This window comes from Chelonia mydas, chromosome 3 (genome assembly GCF_015237465.2).
Source record: "Chelonia mydas isolate rCheMyd1 chromosome 3, rCheMyd1.pri.v2, whole genome shotgun sequence".
In the NCBI taxonomy this organism is placed as follows: domain Eukaryota; kingdom Metazoa; phylum Chordata; order Testudines; family Cheloniidae; genus Chelonia; species Chelonia mydas.
In genome coordinates, this window is record NC_057851.1 from 197,093,203 (window position 1) to 197,114,170 (window position 20,968).

At 49.3% G+C, this 20,968-nt stretch overlaps 2 protein-coding genes across 13 annotated transcripts in view; one reads left to right on the forward strand and one right to left on the reverse strand.

Annotated features, from left to right (window-relative positions):
* Positions 1-1,968, reverse strand: part of RRBP1 (ribosome binding protein 1) — a 56,205-nt gene extending 54,237 nt beyond the window's left edge. For 2 of the 7 annotated variants that reach the window (XM_043544095.1, XM_037896199.2), the window contains exon 1: positions 1,473-1,968. In XM_043544095.1, the coding sequence (XP_043400030.1) occupies positions 1,473-1,953 (481 nt within the window). In that variant the 5' untranslated portion in view covers positions 1,954-1,968. Of the gene's footprint in view, positions 1-799; positions 1,033-1,472 lie in introns of those variants that run through there. The other 5 variants (XM_043544093.1, XM_043544091.1, XM_043544092.1 and 2 more) reach the window with 4 other exon arrangements.
* BANF2 (BANF family member 2) lies at positions 225-20,611 on the forward strand. 6 transcript variants are annotated; one of them, XM_007063140.4, is made up of 3 exons: positions 225-450; positions 18,643-18,771; positions 20,400-20,611. In XM_007063140.4, exons 2-3 carry the CDS (start codon positions 18,646-18,648, stop codon positions 20,544-20,546), a joined length of 273 nt encoding a protein of 90 aa, XP_007063202.1. In that variant the 5' UTR covers positions 225-450; positions 18,643-18,645; the 3' UTR covers positions 20,547-20,611. The 6 variants fall into 6 exon arrangements, with proteins under 6 accessions (XP_007063202.1, XP_043400032.1, XP_043400034.1 ...); XM_043544097.1 differs by lacking the exon at positions 225-450 and adding an exon at positions 12,680-12,890; XM_043544099.1 differs by lacking the exon at positions 225-450 and adding an exon at positions 15,354-15,511.
* The last annotated feature ends 357 nt before the right edge of the window (positions 20,612-20,968 follow it).

Consider the following 20,968-nt stretch of genomic DNA (forward strand, 5'->3'; position numbering starts at 1 on the left):
TATTGCCTTTGATGTGAATCCTTCTCCCTGGGTTGTGAAACCCTTACCCTGGTATCCCCCCTCAAGCTCTCCCCCCCCGTTAAGCTTCTGGCGGAGGGAAATGCAGACATTCCTCAGTTTCCCCGAAGGGGACACTTAGGTCTTTATTTGGTGCAGCCCTGTGATTGCACCAGGGGAGAGCAGCGGCCAGGGCTCGGCCACTAATCCATCCGGAAGCAGCCAGAGCCAGCGGCCCACGAGCGATCGGGGGAAGGAGCCTGCAGCGGGGTTGCCAGGCGAGCGGGGACTCCCCGAGCACTTCCAGGGAGCGGGCAGAGCTCACGCCTAGCGCCCCCCCCTCGCTTTGCAAGCGCTGAAGCGAAGGGACTGGGGACGTGGGATCCGAACAGCAGAGGAGGAAACCGCCACTGGAGCAGACTCCGTCCGCGGTGCCCTGGGTCCGGGGCAGGGGTAAGCGCCCCCCCTCCCCGACTGAACACGTCGTCACTCCGCACCGCCTCTGGCACAGCGCGGTCCCATTCATCCGGAAGGGACCAGCCCCCCCCCGCGAGCTCGCTGCAAACCGATCCGCTTATGAAAGCGGAGTGAGCGGCGGCTCGGCAGACAGGGCACGGGTGGCTCCGGGGGAGGCGGAAACTCCGCCTCGAATTGTTCTGCAAACTCCCCCGCCACGTTTTAATCCTCTTCTCCCCCCGCCGCCCCAGGCCGGAGAGAGGCGCGCGCAGGGATTTGGGGCACGAAGCCGCAGCTCGCGACGTCCCTGCAAAGCCTGACAGCCAGAAGCCGCCCCGGTGCCCACCTTACCAGCCCCCTCCTCCAGGAGGATCGCAGCCCAGGGGCCGCCTCGCCGCGGATCTCACGCCAAACCGGCCCCTGGCTCCCTCCACGCAATTATCCAGCCCTGGCTTAAGGCTTCCAGGAGGCATTTAAATCCCCTGGAGTCTTCCAGTCAAGCAACGTCAGCTATGCGCGCTCCGGCCATGTAACCCGTTCCTGCTCCAGCTGTGAACGTGGCCGGAGGAGCCACACAACTTCACCCGGCGCTTCCAGGGGGAAGCGGCGCACTAGCTACCGGAGGGAGAGGGATGCTGCTGGGTCGGCTCGGCGCGTAGTGTTAGCCGACTGGGGGGGTTTCCCCATTAGATCTAGGGTGGGGGGGAGGTATCGCGACCCTCCCCACCACCACAGGGTTTGATTCTGTCCCGCATCGCCTTAGCCGTCGCTGTGGGGTGTTCCCAGCCCGGCGTTCTTTGGAACGCCGATGAGGAACTCTTTGGAACGCTGGGGGGACCCTATGGAACGCTGACCCGGGTTCCATGGAACGCTGACCCGGGTTCCATGGAACGCGGAGCGCCCCCGAGTTCGGAAGGCTGGCCCCGGCAGGCTGAGATCCCGGGCTCAGCTTCCCCGCCAGCCGCGGCAAGCGGCGGAGGAAAGGGGGGAAATGGCTTTGGGGGGTTCGAGTTTCCTACCTGACTGGCGCCTCCGACTTCGCTCTCTCGCCCCGGCAACTAGACGCCCCCTCCCAAGCTCTGCAGCTGCCAACGCACCGCCCAGGCTGGAGGAGACAGCGCCTCTGGCTGGGTGATGCGCCCGGCTGCCCGTGCCCGGTCCGATGCCCAGAGCCCCCCAACACCGCTCCGCCGCTCGCCGCCTCTGTGGAGTCGTGGCACTTTTTCCCTCTACGCTGGCACGGAGCCTTTCCCAAGGCTTCCCTCCAGCCCGCCCCCGCGGCTCCGCATGGGCCTGCGGCGGTTGGTGCCAGCCCCGCCAGTCAAGCCTGCGGCGGCCCAGTGAGAGAGGAGACAGCGGGAGGGAGGGCTCTTGCGAGTGGATGAGCCGGGAGACCAATGGGGCCGCTGAAGGCGAGTGGAATGATGGGAGTTGTAGTTTGCCAGCTGCAGGCTTTGACCTGGAGAATAACAGCAAGCAAGAGCATTCCCTTTTACACATACTAGTTGGTGTTGGTGTTTACTAGGGCGTCCTGGAGTCTCCTCTGCTCTGCACCCGGCCTCCCCAGGCTCCGACCTTCTCCGGCAACTGTGTGGGTGGCAGGAGTGAAAACGATTAATTAAATAAACGATTGTCAGCACTTTGGGACAGGGATTGTCTCTCACTATGCATTTGTACAGCACCTGGCACAATGGGGCCTCGGTCCTGGCTGGAGTGTCCTAGGCACTACAAATATTATCCGATTATGACTGATGATTGCAAAATCAGTTACTTGTTAGGGCACTTAAGGGCTTTTTCTACTGGGGTTGTTAATAGCTATTCCACTGGAAAGAAATGAAATGATAATCTGGAATGATTGCAGGAGCCCAAAATTCAGCCATCCTAACTGGGACAAAACTCTCCTTAACTACAAAGTGAGGGGAGGGGGCTGTTACCTAAGGCCTTGATCCTGCAAATATGTAAATACATGCTTTTCTTTACTTGTACAAATAATCCCATTGACATAAATGGACCTAACCCTGGGTTAAATTAATAATAATAATTAATAATTCCTAGCTCTTATTTACTATATTTCATCAGTAGATATCAAAGAGCTTTACAAAGAAGGTCAGTATCATTATCACCATTTTACAGATGAGAAAACTGAGTCACAGTGGAACCATGACTTGCCCAGAGCTGGCAATAGAAGCCAGGTTTCCTTAGTCCTAGTCTAGTGCTCTGTCCAGTAGACCATGCTACATCCAAGTGCTTATGCAAGATAAGCACATGCTTAAATGGTGACGGAACTTGGATCTAAGAAAGGACTGAAGGTTTGGGATCACAGGTCTTACTTTGTGGCATGTTCAATTTGGTCAAATACTGGAACATTATTTCAGAAGCGCCTTTAGGTCCTATTTGGGGATCACTTTTGTACTAGCACTGTGCACACCACATATAATAAAAAGATAGGCCCTTCCTCTAAGTGTTTACAGTCTTGTATATACCAAGACAGCAGATGGATAAAACAAACAAATGGAGGGAGAGCAAGGTAAACAGTGAAACATTCCTGATTAGCTTAATAAGTAGACTTATCAGACCTGCCCACAAGTCGTGTCTATTCACAAGTAGACTGCTTCACTAAGGATCAATTTTAAGGGCTTTCTGGGTAGACCCAGCTGTTCTGAAAGATCAGGCCATGGTGTCTCGAGTCAGTCACCCAAAATTATTGGACACTTTAAAATTTGGCCTTGGCCTTTCTTCTTTAATTTTCCTATCTATAAAAATGGGGATAATAACTCTTCCCAACCCCCCAACTCCCTCCCTCCCAGGAGTTGTCACAATTAATGTTTGCAAAACACAGTGTAACCCATAGCCCTCCAGCTGTTGTGTTTTCGAATTTCATGAGACCTTCCAATATTAACCCTGTAAAGCCCTTGATCCTGCCAGGAACTCTCCATGGGCTTAGGGATCTGGGCACATGGGCCTGATTTAGCAATGCACTTGAGCATTTGTGTAACTTTAAGCACATGAGTTTTTCTACAGAAGCCAGTGGGACTCCTCACATGTTTAAAGTCATGCGTATGATTAAGAACCTTGCTGAAGCAGGGCCAAAGGCAGGGAGGTGCCTAGATACCTTTTGAGGATCTGGGCCTAAGTACCAACCATCACGCTAGTGGCTTGTTCGGACAGCTGTCCCTAACAAAACTTTTTGAAATGTAGGCAGCTGTGCAAGAACACCAGCACACATGTAGCTTGGGGCTGCCGCGTAGAGCAGGAAGCTGGTGGTGACATTCAGACCTCTGGCCATCCCCTCCCCTTCTTATATAAAATGAGCCAATTAAGTTTGGAGGTGCCCTATGGAATAACCTCGCTGGCCCTCCATGGGGTCCTCAGCTCAGTCCTATGTGATCTCTTTTTGGGGGTAGGAGAGTGAAAACTTCTTTGGCAGGCACCACCTAAAACTCTAAGGCTGGTGTAGGATTTTTCTGTGTGCGCTTCAATGAGACATATAAAAGTCATTCGTTAGTTTTCAAAGTCTTCCCCATTCGAGTTACCGTCAGAGCTTTAGCGCTAGTTTGGAAGGGGATCTTTCAAGGCTTAAATTAGAGCCTGCACAAACAAGTCTGGAAGCCTAATTCTAACCAAGAAATAAAAGATCCTAAGTCATTATTTAATACATTTAGCATTCTCAGTGCTGGTGAAATGCTGCAGCCCTGCCCCTTGTCACATTCCCTGGGAAGAAAGACTCCTTTACTGGACTTAATTTCAAGTGGAATATGGTGAGAGAGAGCACAGCATTAGCTTCTTAGAATTAGGGCCGGGGGCTGATTTAGCACAATGGATAAATCTAGCTTCAACGCTATGCAATCCAAGTTGTGAGGGTTTCTGTGGTGCATCCAAGAGGCGGGATGTATTTATTTTTCATATACATCATCTCTAATTAGTATAAGCCTATAAACTGGGAATGGGTGGGGAAACGGTTTTTCTGTCCCAGGAGAATTCTGAGATTTTGAAAAAATTTCCCATCACACAACAGGACGAAAAGTTGAAATCTCGAAAATGTTCACAAAGCCGACAAACTAAACCAAATTTCAGTTCCGGTCCTGTGACGTGTCTGGTTTTGATCATTTTGAAACCTTTCAATACAAATCTGACCCTTTTTTACTTTCTTTTCTTTTTTTAAACCAATTTCTTGGCATAAATTCAGTGCACATTCTAAACGAAAAGTTGTTTTGAACAGAACCCCCGTGACTTTTCAGTTTGACAATTTTGAAGGAGGACGTCTTGGCAATTTGGAAACTTTTTTCCAACACTTTTTTGAGTCAGGAAAGGCGTGGAAACGGGCTCTTTGCCACGAACAGTTTCAGTTATGACGAATCAGATTTTTTCAGGGAAAAAATGTTTTGTTAAAAAATTCCCAACCAGCTCTGTTATAAGACTGGACTGTCCTCTGCCAGGCGGGAGATGGGAGGGACTACAAATAGACAGGAAACTCAGCGAGTTTCCATTGCATTAATCCATCAGGTGGTGGAAGTTTCCCCCTCCTCTCTCCCACCATAAGGCTGAGCCCTCTCAGATACCCTGGGATCTGCATGTATCCCAAGAGCTCCTTGGAGTCCAACGCCCTTTATTCAGAGCCAGGGAAGTTCACATGACTCAGGGGGACAGTGTGTATGGTAATGCTGACCGAAGCAGCGTTATCTGATTTAGGGCGTCTTCATGGGTTTGGTGTCATGTTGCCATGGAAAGTGGCTGCTGGTGCTCCTGCCCCATCCCTCATGCACACGCATGTGTACATCTCAGTTCCTCTAGAGTAGTGTTTCTCAATGACCAGTCCAGGGACTGGCACCGGTCCCTGAGATCTCGCTGACACACTTTGGGAAGGCAGCAAGCCAGTCCCTGGTATTAAAAAGCTTAAGAGGATCCACAGACATGCTTCTGTTGGCTGAGATGAAGATGGGTGATGCCCAAAAGCCAGAATTCCCCATGCATCACACCCCACCAGCATATCCACGAGGGGTCCCTTCCTCGGACAGAAGCAGAGTGGACAAACTGGCCCATAAACTTTAATATCTAGGAAGAACAAAATGTAGCCTTAGTAAGTGTCCATTAAGGTCAATGGGAAGATGTCCATCCATTGATTTCGGTGGGTGCTTAATCAGGAGTGTCGAAGACCGCTTACATCCTCACTGGGGCCTAGTGGCAAAGCCATGGTGGGGAGGAGCTGGCTAGCAGTGGCACTGATTAGTTATCTTTCTGGGGCCAAAGGCCCTGTACGATAGGAGAACTGTGCCGGACAAATAACAGGTTCCCTGCCCTAGAGGACTGGCATTTTAAGAGCACGGGTACAAAACAAACAGAGCAGTACCCTGCAGTAAGGGAAGGGCATGGGGTTACTGTAGCTGGATTGCATCGCTGCCCCGGCAGCCTGTTCATCCTGGGGGCTGAGACAGGGGAAGCGGAGACACCAAGTGAAAAAAATGAATTTGCTGAAGGTTTTGAATCCCCAACCTGGCCCGGGAGATTGCTCTTCTCCTGCAGCTCCACCCCCCGCTCTCCCTCTGCTCTCCAGCGGACATGCTCAGCTAGACACAAACCCTCCTGCCATGAGAGAGGTCTCCTGGCGTCAACTCAGCACTGCTCTTCCGCTCCCTGAGGGGCAGCAGGTGCTGCTCGCAGCTGTGCTGCGTCTGTGGCTTGCATCCCGCCGTGCACATGCGGAAAGTTAGCACCCCTCCTGCAACAGCTGCGTGGATGCGGTGGGATACCTCAGCAAATTCCTTTGCAGCAGCCATTCTCCAGTTTGGCCATGCTGTGGGGAGCATGGCATAAAAGGCCCCACCTCCTTTCCTGCCCACAAATCACGGTGCCAATGGCGTAGTGGCCCACTGGTGGTCTACGGGCTGATCTAGGAAGCACTGCCGTTTTTTGATTCCCAGCAGCACTGAAAGCGATGTAAAAGAACCAAGCTCAAGGCAGAAGGCAAAGCACCTACTAGATGAAATTGGCAGACAACGGACAAGCACTCCCCTAGACAATTCTGGTAATGCGACTGACTTGGCGTTAGGTGTGCCCCGTGCTGCACTGTAAGGCTAGAAAAGGCATTTTCCCCCTAAGCAACATTAGGAAACAATCCCAGGCAGTGCCCAAAAGGAACACTAGGCTAGGGGACCCAGCTTACATGCCGGTTTCTGGGCTGAAGCCCTTAGGGGTCCTTCATAACATTCAGTCTCCCAGTGCTTCAGTGTGGGACAATGAATGATGACAAGCCCCGAAATGATTGTTTTCACCATTGTACCCTCCTTTGCCCCCACAATGTTCCACACTTTCCCACCCCACCACCCCCCAAATATCCCATGTCATCCGTTACCCTTTCTCCTTCCATTGTCTGCTAATCCTCTCTAATCCCAGTTTCTGGGGGGAGGGCATTTCTATCTACGTGTGGCCAGAATCTGACTGATTCATTTCTTTGATCATTTTGATGGATAATATCAATGTTTATTTTTAAGCTTTTCCCCCCAGTTTTTGTCAATTTAAATTTTCACAGTTGCGCAAATTTATGCTGGGTTAGACAATGGGGCCGGGGGGGGGCAGGGTGTTGGGCAATATTTATTTAATGACAGTAGACGATGAGATTCCAAAAGTTAAAGCTTTATAACCGTTCAAACACAGATGATTATTTTGGCATGTGATGTTGACAAAGTAAATGTCCTTAAATCAAATTCCAATAAGTTCCCAAGCAAACTTTCCTTCTATAATAATCAAAATGTACAGACAGGTAAAGTAAGAAAATATTGTTTCATTGGCTTGTGCGTGTATGGTGAAATTGCCATTTATCGACATTTACAGATAAAAAACTAATCTTTCCAAATCTATTTATATCCCTTCCAAAACATCCTTATTTTTTTCCTATTTCCTGTGATAACTCTGGATATTCTTTGTTACCCATGTCCTATCCCTTTCTGAATCCTGCTAAACTCTTGGACTCCATGATATCTTGGGGCAATGAGTTCCCCAGACTAATTGTGCATTGTGTGAAAAGTATTGCCTTTGATCAGTTTCAAATTTGCATTATTTCCATTTCTTCAAGTGTCCTTTTTCCTCTTGCATTTTGTCCTATTAAATAGCTTACTAGGCTCTTTTATTTAGACATTTCCAACTGCTGTACAGGTTTTCTGGTTGAAATCGCACCTTGCAACTAGGCTACAGCTTTGAAAGGGTCCAACTCTTCTCCCTTCCTTTCCTCCGCCTGCCTTTTCATGAGAAATTCACTCCTGCTCTCCTCCCAGACCTAAACCACTTTTTCTCTTCTGGTCCCAAACAGATGCTGTCAATCACATCATATTCTGATGCGGTTTTTATATGTAGACAACTAGAAAGTGGGATGAGACCATCAAAACTATTTCAGTTCTGGCCAGAAATTATTGTCTGAAAACTGGTGGTGCAAAGCTGCAGAATTTGGCCATGAAAAATAACTTTTAAATAATAAATCCAACTTTGCATATGCAGTTTTCATTCTCTGTGTTGGTGCTGGTGATAGTCAGAAACAACTAGGGTCACTCTTATGGTTTTTACATTTCATAGACAGTCCTCAGTAGGGTGTCACAGCCCTATTATTTACAATTACTGCACATTCTGATGAGCCTTTGTGCAAATATATAACACTTATGAGTACCAATGAAAAGTGTGATTGATGTTACCTGTAGTAATTACATGCACTATTGCTAACACCGTATATCATTCCTATAAGGACCACACACCCATTTGGACTATTTATATGTTAGAAGCACCTATAGGGCTCATCTAAGATCAGAACCCTTCCAAACACAGAGGAAGAGAACCCCTGCCCCAGACAGCTCACGATCTAAAGAGATGAGGCACACGAATAGTGAGAGGGAAGCAGCTGGCCCAATGTCACATCCCAGGTCAGTGGTAGAGCTGGGAACAGAACCTCCATCCATCTCCTGATTCTCAGGCTATGTCTTCACTTCCCCCATCACTGGAGTTAATCCACCCCAGGAGAGACAGCGCTAGGGCAAAGGTAGAATTCATCTGTCGACCGAGCACTGTCTCCACGAGGGGGTTGGGTTGGCTTAACTACATCGCTTGGGGAAGGGTGGGGGGGTTTTCACACACACACACCCCTGAGCTATGAAGCTGGGTCGGCCTAACTGTCTTCTATAGACCTGGCATCAATCGGATGCCCTCCTAGGTCCTGCCTTCCAAAGACGCGGTGCCATCACAAAGTCAGCAAGTCAAAGTCTCCTGCCAGCCCAGCTCCATTCACGGACGGGCACGATTCCCTGAAGCAGCGACAGATTGCAACACGACCAAGGTGATGAGGAGCGCCCAAAGGTGCTGCCAAAGTGGGAGGAACACCCAAATATCTGAGCATCAGGAGCACTGGGCACAGACCATCAAGCCAGTGGGATTCTTCTCTGCTTTTCTCTAGGTCACCTCTGGAGGGACTACGAGTCCCTGCTATCCCTAAGTCTTTTCCCATACCGGGGGTAGCCCCTAACCTTTGCCCCAGGAGTGGGTTCCAGTCTAGCACTGCTGAGAGTCACATGACCCCTCATCACTAGTCCCGCATGTGATGCTGCCCCATCCCTTCGTAATCCTCTCTCTCTGACTCTGCCCCGGTGTTCAAAGCCAGTAATGTGCAGTGAGCCACTTGCAGAAGGGAGTTTGTAAGCATGGCACCCTGCTGGAGGGGTCTGGGAATATCTTCCCTTGAGAAACACCCTCCCTCTGGTGCCTTCCAATTGGCAAAGAACATTGTCCCTTCAGAAGCATCTTTATCAGCTAGGGATAAAGCCACCACTAGTGAGGCTGGTTTCAAGGTGTGGAGGGCCAGAGGGGGTACGTTTGGGGGTGAGAGTATCTAGGATTTCACTGCCCTACTTCCTACTAAATACATTTATACAAATGTGATTTGCTGGGCTGAGTCCTGAGCCCCACTCCAGGCCCTTGGTGCTGCCACGAAAGGCAGTGGAAGGCAGGCAGATCCAGCCAGCTGAGGCTTCCCCCGATGAGTGGGAGTCCCCAGTTGGCATGGCTGCTGTCTTGGCATAGCTGGCTCCTGTGCCACCCCAACTGCAGGACAGGAACGACTAGCAACTACTGAATTAGGGCCTGATCCACAGCCCACTGAAGCCAATAAGTGCTCCAATAGGCACTCATAGATTCCAAGGCCAGAAGGGATCATCGTCATCATAGTATCCTGTATAGCACAGGCCAGAGAACTACCCCAAAATAATTCCTAGAACAGATCGTGTAGAAGACAATCCAATCCTGATTTTAAAATGATCAGTGATGGAGAATCCACCACGACCCTTGGTAAATTGTTCCAATGCTCAATTACCCTGACTGTTAAAACTTTGTGCGTTATTTCCAGTCTGAATTTGTCTAGTCTCAGCTTCCAGCCATTGGATCATGTTAGACCTTTCTCTGCTAGACTGAAGAGCCCATCCTCAAATATCTGTTCCCCATGTAGATACTTACAGGCTGTGATCAAGTCACCCCTGAACCTTCTCTTTGTTAAGCTAAATCGAGCTCAGGGAGTCTATCACTATAAGGCAGGTTGCCTAATCCTTTAATCATTCTCGTGGCTCTTCTCTGAACCCTCTCCAATTTATCAGCACCCTTCTTGAATTGTGGGCACCAGAACTGGACACAGTACTCCAGCAGCGGTAGCACCAGTGCATTGGATCAAGTACTTAGAGACTGACGGGATTGAAAAACTACACTTCTGACTGAATGTTCTGTTAAACCAGGAGCCAGAATGGTCTCAGGACCGTGACACACATCTCCAATCAGTGCTGTCGCATCTTACTAGTGTCAAGTCTGAGACAGCACTCTCAGCATACAGTCTTGTAACTGGATTCACTCCCGCAGGCATTTACTGGCTGAGATCAAAGAGAGAAAAAGGAATTTTGATAACAGAAGGAAGAAGAGGAAAAAAGGTAGCTGAAGGCTACATCCACATATGTTCTATTCCTATCATTTGTTTTACAGGATCAATTAGAGGTGAGGCTCCGGTGTGGTCGGTGCTGTTCAGACACATCGTGAAAGACCGTCCCTGCCCCAGTGAGATTAAAATTCAATATTTTAGTGGAATCAATGACAAGATGTCAGGGAAGCACGTGGGGAAGCAAAATCATTTTAAAATGTTGTTGAATTTTTGGGCTAAGTCCTCAGCTGATATAACTCTGCAGTGGTGTTATGCTGATTTACACCAGCTGAGGATCTGGCCAGACATCTTTCCCCGGTGCACAGAAAACAAGCCCTGCTTTGAAGAGGGGCTGTCAAAGGTCAAAGAGTCTCGTTGATTGCCTGGTACATCTCGCCACAGTGGAGATGAGAATGAGTGACTGTTCTGCGCAAACAGATGTGATGAAAGAAGTGAAAAAATATGCTAATCAGGAGCACTTTCTGCTAATTATGGTAATGCTACTTCTGCATGGCATCCCAAAATAGTCGCTCTATTCTCAGCCCCTGCGAGAGACTCCAGGGCTTTCATATTTTTCCCAGGATACTGCAGCCAGGCGTGGCGCCAGGGCCTTACAGGACTGGGGCCGCTCTCCCCAACCCCCACCAACACACAAAAAGGGCACTGGTCTAAACACACTGATTAAATTAATCAACTAAAAGGCACTCGAAGTGCATCACGTGAACAGGCTGTCATCATAAAGAAAGGAGGAGGAGAGAAAGGCAGGTCTTACATTTAGCCCTTTGGATTGGAATGAAAGTGGGCTGGGTTCAATTTCTGCTTCTTAAGATTCCTGTGTGATCTTGGGGAAGTCACTTAATTTGCATGTGCCTCACTTCCCCCCCTGTGAGAGGGGCACGGTACTTCGGTTCAGACTGTAAGCTCTTGGGAGCTGGACTGTCTTATTTTGTATGGTGCGTAGTACCCCCTAGGTGCTACGATAATGCAGATATTAATAAAACTCACCACGACACACATCCAGTACAGTGTCAAGTGATTTAGCTGCAGGTCTCCCATTAATGTTAGTGGTTTGTAAATAGTTAAATCCTTCTGCGCTGCCCTGAATATTTCCCCAGTTTTGCAAAGTAAAAATAATGGGTGAATTTATTAGAGTTGCCACCTTTTTAATTGCTGGTAACTAGACCCCCAAAGCCCTACCCCCCCCCCACCCCGCCTCTTCCTCCAAGGCCCCACCCCACTCCACCTCTTCCTTCTGCTTTGCCTCTTCCCTTGAGGCCCCACCCCCTTCTCCGTCTCTTCTCCCATGCCCCCCCCCCTTCTCCATCTCTTCCCCCCAGATAAAAAAACTGGGCATCAGAACTTGTTAAATGGTACCTGGACATACAAGCCGAAACCCAGACTGTCCGGGTGAAAACTGGATGCGTGGCAACCCTAGAATTTATCTAGCGCTTTTAATCTACAGAAATTGCTCTACAAATTGATTTCCAAACTGTGGGTCACATTCTAAGCCCAGCTACACCTGTGCAGCCCATTGATATCACAGATGTAAGTGGACCTCTATGCATAAGCATCTCTTCACTCAACACTGCAAAGCAACTTCCCCTTAAGTACCGAGCAGCAACACTGTGCACAGTAAAAAGTACAGAGTACCTTGGTCAGTTGACCCCAGGGCTGTATGTAGGGAACATATACTCCCCTAGCTTTCTGCCAGGACACCTCCTGATTTTGCATAACAAAAATGCCCCAGGATCTGTATTAGCAACAAGTTGTCAAGGCCTCTGATTTACACCTCGTCTATAAAACAGCACTCCCAGCAGGGCTGGGCTGGAGCGCTCCACTGAGCCACCCCGCAATCCGCTTCTTGCGGAGGCTTGGCAGAAGGTTTCTCATTGTCACATGGCTTTTGATCTCTGGCAGGCCAGAGATAGTCCATACCCCAGTTCCACTACAGAAAGCTCCCACAGTGGGATTATTTTTCCATTGTTATATTAACATTCCCCTCGTTTTGTCTAGCCCCATGTTGCTTCTCATCTCTGTTTCCTTTCTTCTTCAGGGTCTTTATCTCCTGAGGTATTCTGGGCAATCACATCCTGAGCTTCTGGCTGCCCCTTGTCAATTATATTTCCCTGCTCTCAAAGCACAGCACTCTTGCTTGATTGTGCTAATTATCTTTAGCACATTAGTTCCTATTAGCTTGCACGTTCTTTATACAGAAGCCAGACCCAAAATGATCTGCCCTGAAACCATGGCTGCCACTGATTGATTGCAACAGCCACAGAGCTCTTGCAATCAGGGCTGTTCCAAAGCTGGCCTCGTGGATACCTGTCAAGTCCTCAGCTGGAGTAAATCAGGGTCGCTTCGGTGGAGCGTAAAGGGAGCTTGCTGATTTATACCAGCGGGGAGGATCAAGCCCATTGCCTTGAGGACACTGCAGTGAAAGCAGTGGGAAGACTCCCACCACTGGATGCTGTCCCTTTAAGAAATGCCTTTACTGGAGGGTCACAAGGTGAGATTGATTTTTCTCCCTTTGTGGTTCACCCCACATAACATCCTCTCAACCTCAGGAATTCCCAGATTTAACTTAATGCCCATGCCCATGCCCCTGGCCACAAGTTTAACTGAGCCCACCTGCTGCCTCTCCTAGGCCTGCAGGAACTTTTCCCCTGCTTTCTTGGCACATGTGACCTATACATCCCATCAGCCACCCCAGGATGGTAACCTGTACGAACTGAATTTTCATTTGATTTTTTACTTTCTTTATTGGTTTGGACAAATAAATCCTACCAAGTGTTTCTTGTCACTCTCTGTTATCAGGCAAGTCACCCATAACCGTGATAACATTTTCCCACCAGTGGGCAGTCGCACCAAACACGGATTGGTGCCCAGAAGGAAATACTTTTTCACATGATGCACAGCTAGCCTGTGGAACTCATTGCCATAAGATATCATTGAAACAAAGAGCATAGTAGGGGACAGAAAAGGAATTGGAGAGACAGTGTTGACTAGTGGATAGAGCACTAGACTGGGACTCAGAAGAGCTGGGTTCTGTTTCCAGCTCTAACACTGGCCTGCTAGGTGACCTTAGGCAAGTCACTTCCCCTCCCTGTGCCTCAGTTTCCCCATCTGTAAAATGGTGATATTGTTACTGACCTCTTTCGTGAAACACTTTGAGATCTGTAGATAAAAAGCGCTTGATAAGCTATATTAATTATAATTATATGATTAAAAAGAATATCTAGGGTTATAATAATACAAAACCAAAAAACCTCAGGAGTTTAGGAAGGACTATAAACCCTCATGCTTCAGGGCTTAAACCAACCTCTAACTAGTGGGAGTCAGGAGGAAACTTTCTTTGCCGGCAGATTATCCCATTACTATCCCCTGCAGGATTTCTTGTACCTTCCTTGAAGCAATTTATAGGAGAAGGCCCTCTGGTCTGATACTGTGCAGCGGTTATTAATGACTATTATTATTGTTATTCACTTGTATTGTGGTAGCACCTGGGAGCCCCAGTCATGAACCAAGACCCCATGGTGCTAGGCACTGCACAAACACAGAACAAAAAGATGGTCCCTATCCCAAGCAGCTTAAGTATAAAACCTTTTGAGGGAGAGGGGGAAGATTCTCTTTATATGGCTCTATTCCTTCAGTGAAACTCATGTTAAGCTACCCCCAGACTTATTCCTAGAGTAGATTTAACTGGGACAAGCTGGATCAGGGCGCACATTACAAACTTTGTTGCTCCAAGCTAGAGAGGTGAAGGGGGTATCTGTGCCCCATCAGTCTTCCTATTGATGGGGTAAACCGATGGTGAGCTCCCTCCCTCTCTGGTCCAGCCAGAGGAGGAAATCCCATCAATTGTGAATCTGTGCTGGCCCTAAGGAGTCAGGCCCAGATCCTCCCATTAAAATCAAAGTGTCTAAATCCCTGTGAGGATCTGGGCCTGAGGGGCCCAGGTTGTTTAAGGCTGGCTCTGCTGCCAACCTGCAATGTTAGTTCCTGTCCTCGTGTAGCCAAGAAAGCAACGTCAAGCCAAGAGAATTCAGCACTGTGCCTGTGAAAACAGACCTAGCCGACCGGAGAACGGCTCTGATCTCTGAAGTCCTGCAGCTCAGAAGCTTAATCAAACGAGAAGAAGAGCGAAAGGGAAGTGTATTGGAAATAGTTCTCCATGGTAAAAGCGGTGCTGAAAGTTCACAGCCAGACCCCTGAAAGAGTGGGCACACGTACCAACCCTGGTACATAACCAAGCAACCGTTCGATGCTGTGCCGCAGCGACCCGGCGACAGCTGCCCGAGGTGATGGCACAAAGGGAAGGTTTGCTGCATCGGAGGGTGAAATGAAAGGAGTCAGAGCTGAGCGCACCTTGTTAATTAGGAAACGCGGAGGGTAGAAAGAAATGCTCTTGCAGGGATGTCAGATCCAATCGTTAGAACCAGGGCACCTGAATCGGTGGCATCAGACGCTGCGTGAGAAGGCAATGAAAGGTTAGGTCCCATTAGTGCAAGCAGAGCCCTGCACTTCTGTGGACCCCTGTGGGCTAGGCACTGGATCACGGCAGGATCGTGTCCTCAGTGAGTGAGTGACCAGCAATCCTGCTAGTGGCTCTGCCCATAGGGCTCCAGGGACATGGACCTGCTGAGCCCAGCTTTCTTTCCATCTCAGCCCTATGGGCCGCCTGTAGTTGTCCTTTTGAACAGACAAGCGGATCCATCTTGCAGATGAAGGATCCGTACAGGAAGGGGCTGCAACTCCCACTGCTCCCCCAACTGTCGGATACTGCGGCAGGGAGGAAGGGTGGCTATGCTCCCTTGAATGCTGCACTACATAGGGGAACTTCTGGAGTCCCCTTAATTAACGAGCAAGCGAGCAGCAAAAAGTTCGCCCTATAACTTTGATCCAGATGTCATTCAGGAAGACACACCAGGGAATGAACTCCCCCCCCACCTCCAACATACACCAGAGATTATTCCATCAGCACAGCATAGTCATCAACCACACAATTACACCTCTATGCTCAAAGCGGCCCCTGTTGACTGATCAACAGCTGCATTGTAGGCGGCTGTTACTCTGTGTTTCCAACCAAGCCACCCAGCTGGGGAGGGAAGGAAGAAGGACTAGGATCAGGTGAGTAAATAAATAAAGCTTTATACAATGACGAGGTTAAAACAGGATAAGTTATTTTATAGCCTCAAGTCTCTGGCTGCTAGCTAGGAAGGCTTTGGCAAGCCCTGTTGCTTAGTGCTGATGCATTTCCAGATCTCTCCACTTGATTTATTAGTTTACTTAAAATCATGCACGTCTCAGTGAGGTACATTGAGGCCTGCACTTGCAATGAGCGAGACTCCATGGGGATGCAGGGTTTTTGCTCATGTAGATTTCGTTGTGGGATAAGGGCCATGATCCCCATGTCGCGCCCCACATTAGTCACACAGAAAGCAGCATTCCCATCCAATCTAGCCAGTCAGCATTTCTTTTCTAACATTGGAGCATGTCTTACAAGCCTTGTGTTTTGCTACGGCAAAAATCTCTAGGGGCATTCATGGAATAAAGGTTTTAGAATGTGACCTCTTTGGGGCATGGGCTCTTTTGATAGGATTGTATAGCACTGACCATGATTTGGCTGCTATAGAAATACACAAATAAAATAAATAATCATTAATAAAACTTAGCAGAAATTTTAATACAAGCAACTCTTGTAGGATTTGAATGCACTATTTTAGTCAGAGAAGGACTGATACATTACCTAGGAGGCTATATAATCCTATAGGCACAATGCACAAGGAGTTGAGAGGTACAACCTATTGCACTTAACTTCCCTAGTTTGTCCCTTTTGAGCTCCTGTAGCCAGCCACCTCCCCTACCCCTTATAAAAGCAGGAGCCTGGGCTTTTTGCTATTTCCTTGCTTGCTGGCTGTTCCTTCTGCTCTCTGGCTCCTGGTGTGTTTTGCAAGTGGTTTATGCTTTTTGGTTTAAGAAGTGGCAGGTTTATAAGGGCAGTGGAAACTCCTGCTACCAGTTGCAATTAAGTGTGGCATAGGGTGTTGTGATGGAGGATTAGGAGGGATAGATAAACAACTTTTGTATCGGATAACTGGCTCCTTGTGTCTACTCATGCTGGTGGGTGGTGAATCTAGAGTTTATAGGACTATTGGTTTAATTATAACCTTGAATGTCTCTGTGGCTCCCATCTTTAGAAAATGCACCATGTCTGTTGTGCTGAAACTGTGCCAGGCGACAATCGTGGGGGAGATCATGTCTTTCTATGGCACAATCTGGTGTGGGGCCAGGGAGAGGAAACCCCGTGAATTCCCTCTTGTAAATCTTCCTCTGACTCTGTGTCTGGAGGGGGCTGCCTTGCTCTGCGTGAAACCAACTGGGGGTCCAGCCCCCAAATCCTGTGGCTCTGGAGATGTCTCTTCTCCCCCAACTCCCTGCCAGGGCAACTGTAGCGTAGCCATGAAGACACACCCCTCCATGCAGTGGGGAAAGGGTTTCAGTGAGTAGAGGGCTAATACACCTGGGGACTATACTGTCTTTGCAGCAGATTTCCTGCTGGGGGCTGTGAACAGATTGTTCTGGGGTCCCCCTTCCCACACAGGCTGCCTTAAGGGGCAGGAGATGCCACCTCCTATCATCCCCACCTGTCCACAAGTCCCTCCAGATCCTCTCCACCCCATGCCCACTGCAGTCAATGCTCAGTGACTCTGCAAGTCAGGCCCTGATGCATGAATGAACAGGGGGATGGGCTAAAACCCTCTACTTGTTACTTGAAAATGTCCCCCTTCTGTGGGTAGGGACGTGGTATAACCTGCATTCGCTGTATTTATGGGTTAGGTTTCTATTGCACTGCACCGTGCAATATTTATAACAGCAGGAGTGTTCCTAGCTGATGAGCGCTCGCCCTGGAGCGGGCAGCCACTTTCCCTGCCACGCTCCCATCGGCTGCGATCAGGACTCTCTCAATGGAGAAACTGCAGGCAGCTAAAACACGGGCCACCCAACGGGCCTCTTCCCGTGGCAAGGGGCAGTGATGTCATAGGGAAAGGGGTTCCAGAAGCCTGCGGCAGTTGAAGTCCGCCAAGGCGTCTCCAGCCCGGGCCATGGTGGGGAGGGAGGTGTCATCACAAACCTGACCTTCGGGCGTGGTCCTGCGGGGCAGGCCTGGGAAGCACCCACTGCTGCCGCTTCTCCATCGAGGCCGCTAAAGCCCAAGGTCTGTGAGAAGGTAAACAAGTGGCCCCAGTCTGTTTGACTTGCTCTCGCCACCCTCCCCTTTCTGCTGCTGGCTTCTCTCCACCAGCCCAGCCGGGCAGGGGAAGGGGACCGACGGGCAGGGACACTGGTGCTGCGCTGGAATTGGCAGGCAGGAACTAGCTAGCCAGCTGAGCCACGGGTTCTGCCCTGTGGTGCGGGGCGAGCCAGGACTCTGCTGCTCTTCTCTGTGGGGGCCTGCAGCTCATTAGACGCTGAGCTCGCCTGCACGTGGGGAAAAGCCGTACCGGTTTATCAGCAGCGGTGCAGCTCCCCTGGTGCTACCAGCCTCTGAGCAGCTTGTCACGAGCAGGCGGTATAATTGTCTACACTGTTGGTGGCAACAATGCAACTGCCCCGTGGCTGGAAACCGTGTGCTCGTTTCCCCCGTGTAGCTACATAAGGATGCATCTTGACTGAAGCAAAAAGTCTCAAAAAGTGGCCCCTGACTTTGGATGCCTTGATGTTCAGGTGTCCGCCTGATATTTCAGACGTGCTGCTGAGCCAGAATAGTCAGCAGTAGGTGATTACAGGTTAGATATCACCCTAGGCGTAAACTAGTCATTTTTTTTTTTTAATGGGATAGAAAATGAAGTTTACACAGGACAAAAATTGCTCAGGCAACAGGGAGCAAGGGCCTTATGTGGGAGCTGTGTGAGGCATTCCTTGTGCACCACTGAAGAACCCAAATGAGGGACATGCAAACTATTCATGCAGGAATCTTGAAACGACCCACCTTTAGTATCCAGCTCTCTAACCTCAGGTTCCCGATTATTTACTTCTGATGTTAATAATCTTCAGCAATCAAAGCAGGGAGATAGGGGGAAGTCGGATTTGTATAGAATGGGGATAACTGTGGGATTAAAACAAGGGAGGGATGCTTAGGGGAATGCTTGCTCTGTGGGAGGGCTGGTCTTCCAGGATGACTCCAATAGGTGTGATATCAGCATTGGCCTTTGATTGTTCTTTGCCTCCTCCCCGCCCTCCCGCCGCTGCTGTTACAGATCATGGCGACCGGAACCCAGAAGTTCAAAGCGTTTGTGTCTGAGCCGATGGGCGATAAGGACGTTACAGCAGTGGATGGCATTAATGACGAGCTTGGACTAAAATTAGCTACAAAGGGTTTTGACAAGGTAACCATCTTTTCCTCCCACTCCTTCCCAAGCTCTGTTCTATTTATGGAGCAGGTACTGTGAGAGGACTTGATTTTAAGAAGACTGTGTTCTTGTGACTTTGCTCTTTGTGATAGTTTCTCCTGCTATTATGGTCTTAAAGGCACTTCATTACCATCACTTGAGCTAAACTCTGGAGGGTAGTTATGCTGAATTATTCAAAGGAGCAAGACTGAATGTTATTCAAAGGGGCAAGGTCAAATTTCTTCCATCTTAAAGTGAATGCATCGTGACAGTTCTTTACAGTCCAACCAGAAATATTCAAACTATGCCTTTGGTTTTTTGAAATGCATTTTTCCCCCCCGTTGCAGAATTTGTTTGTAAGAAACCCACAAGGACTTCCCATGGAAGGGTGGGAGTATGGAATTAAAAATATATATGTCATGCGTTCGTTATGGTAAGTCTGGCAGCAGCTAAGCTCAAAAAGGTCGAGCTATTTCGTTTCTAGTGCGGGCTTGGGAAATTCCGTCACTGGAGAAAGGGATGCCTCTGCTTTCTTACTACCTTCCTTGAATGCCGGTTAGCCGTCTCCCCCCTAGGGGAAAAAAAATTTCCACTTCTAGTCCAGTTACCCTTTTGTGCATGCTGGTTGAAAGAAAGTGAACAGAAGGGGTGTGGGAAGATCTCTGTGTAGATTTCAAGAAGAGCAAACCCTGCTCCACCTGCCCGTGTTGGGGATCAGTTTTGTGTAACGACTGGATCCCGTCTGCACCCGTAGCATTGCTGCGAAGTCAAGCAGTTCGTGCAGAACAGCCCGCTATGGTCACTGTGTGCGTGGCCTTCTCTCCTCCTAGTGCACGTGCATTGCCTTGGTTGCCATGGGATGCACGGGAAGCAAGTCAGACAACAACAGATAGCTGATGCCAGCTTATTTTGTTAAACTGTAGTAACCAGGTGACTCTTGAGTTGTGCTGCTGATGGAAGGTAATGGACACCTCTTACTGCCTGGTCCATTTCCTGCTGCGGTACTAATGGGACAACTGCAGAATCTGTGAGCTAACTCCTTTAGCAGACAGTGACTGTCAAGGCAGGTCAATGTTTAGGCCCCACAAGCCTGAGCCTGTCTTGGTCTTTTACAATTGCTAACATTTCAAGTTGCAATCAAAATGGGTAAGAGCAGATTGAAGTGGGGACCACTTCCTGGCTGATTCACGCCCGGCACAAAGTTAGGACAGACCCTGTTCCAGTGGTTATGGGGTGGAGTTAACCAGCAACAGCCTCGCGTCATGAAAACAGCCCCTTTCGAGGGAGCTGGACAGACAAGGCCCAAGGTTGCACTACACACAACAGACAGGCTCCTAGCATCATTAAAAGAGTAGCCTGTCCCCCACTTGTGTCGGAGTAAACCTGGCCTCCCTCTCGTTCTGGAGAGCTAAGCACCAGGCTAAAAATGGGCAAAGTTCCTTATCCTGGCAGAACACCCCTAATGAAGTCACCACAGGAAAAGAAGCAGTTACTTGTCTGGCAAAGCTTAGACTATAAAGTGGCCCAGAGTTTCAAATTAACCAGCTACTCCAGGGTATGGAGTCAAATGGGTGGACGGGGGGAAACTCGTTAGCTGTACTAACTCATTCTGTTCCTCCTCCCAGGCATACATCCTTCTGGGCCAATTCCTCCTGTTAAAAAAGGACCATGCGGTTTTCCAAAGGTGGCTGAAAGGGGCATATGGAGCCAGTCCGAGCCAGGCTCAGCGGTGCGCCTCCTGTCTGACAGACTGGTGCTACGCCTTCCTCTAGGGAGCTGGCTGCATAGCCCTCGTGGTGTGTTCTGTGGACTGCAATAAAGTCTTTCCTGCCTTGAACTGTCCAGCCTCAATGTCTTATTAGATGAACAGAGTCTCTATTGCCCCCCAAACAAACTGTTGTATGTTCTTGTGCAGGGTGATTAAGTGGGTCAAATTCTGTCCTTCGTTATCCCTGTGCTACCCCTCTGGAGTCACTGAGAGTCTAGCCCAACAGCCCCCTGCCCATGGGGAAACCTGGAACTTCTCCCTCTCAGCCCAGCTGTTCTCTCGGACCCAGGTTCAGCAAGACAGAGAAGCACGTGCTCCAACGCTAACCCCAGGAGTGGCCCAGCTGACGTCAGTGGGTTACCTGTAGACTTGAAGGTTAGCCAGGGGTTTAAGTGCCTTGCCAAATTAGAACCTAAGAGGGGAAAG

What these genes read in the sequence shown, in the direction of transcription:
- BANF2 (XM_043544097.1), top strand. Translation starts at nt 12,867, where the DNA reads ATGCCTTTACTGGAGGGTCACAAG. An exon ending in CTTTACTGGAGGGTCACAAG is followed by an intron (nt 12,891 to 18,642) that starts GTGAGATTGATT and finishes CTGCTGTTACAG; the next exon opens with ATCATGGCGACCGGAACCCA. An exon ending in CTACAAAGGGTTTTGACAAG is followed by an intron (nt 18,772 to 20,399) that starts GTAACCATCTTT and finishes TCCTCCTCCCAG; the next exon opens with GCATACATCCTTCTGGGCCA.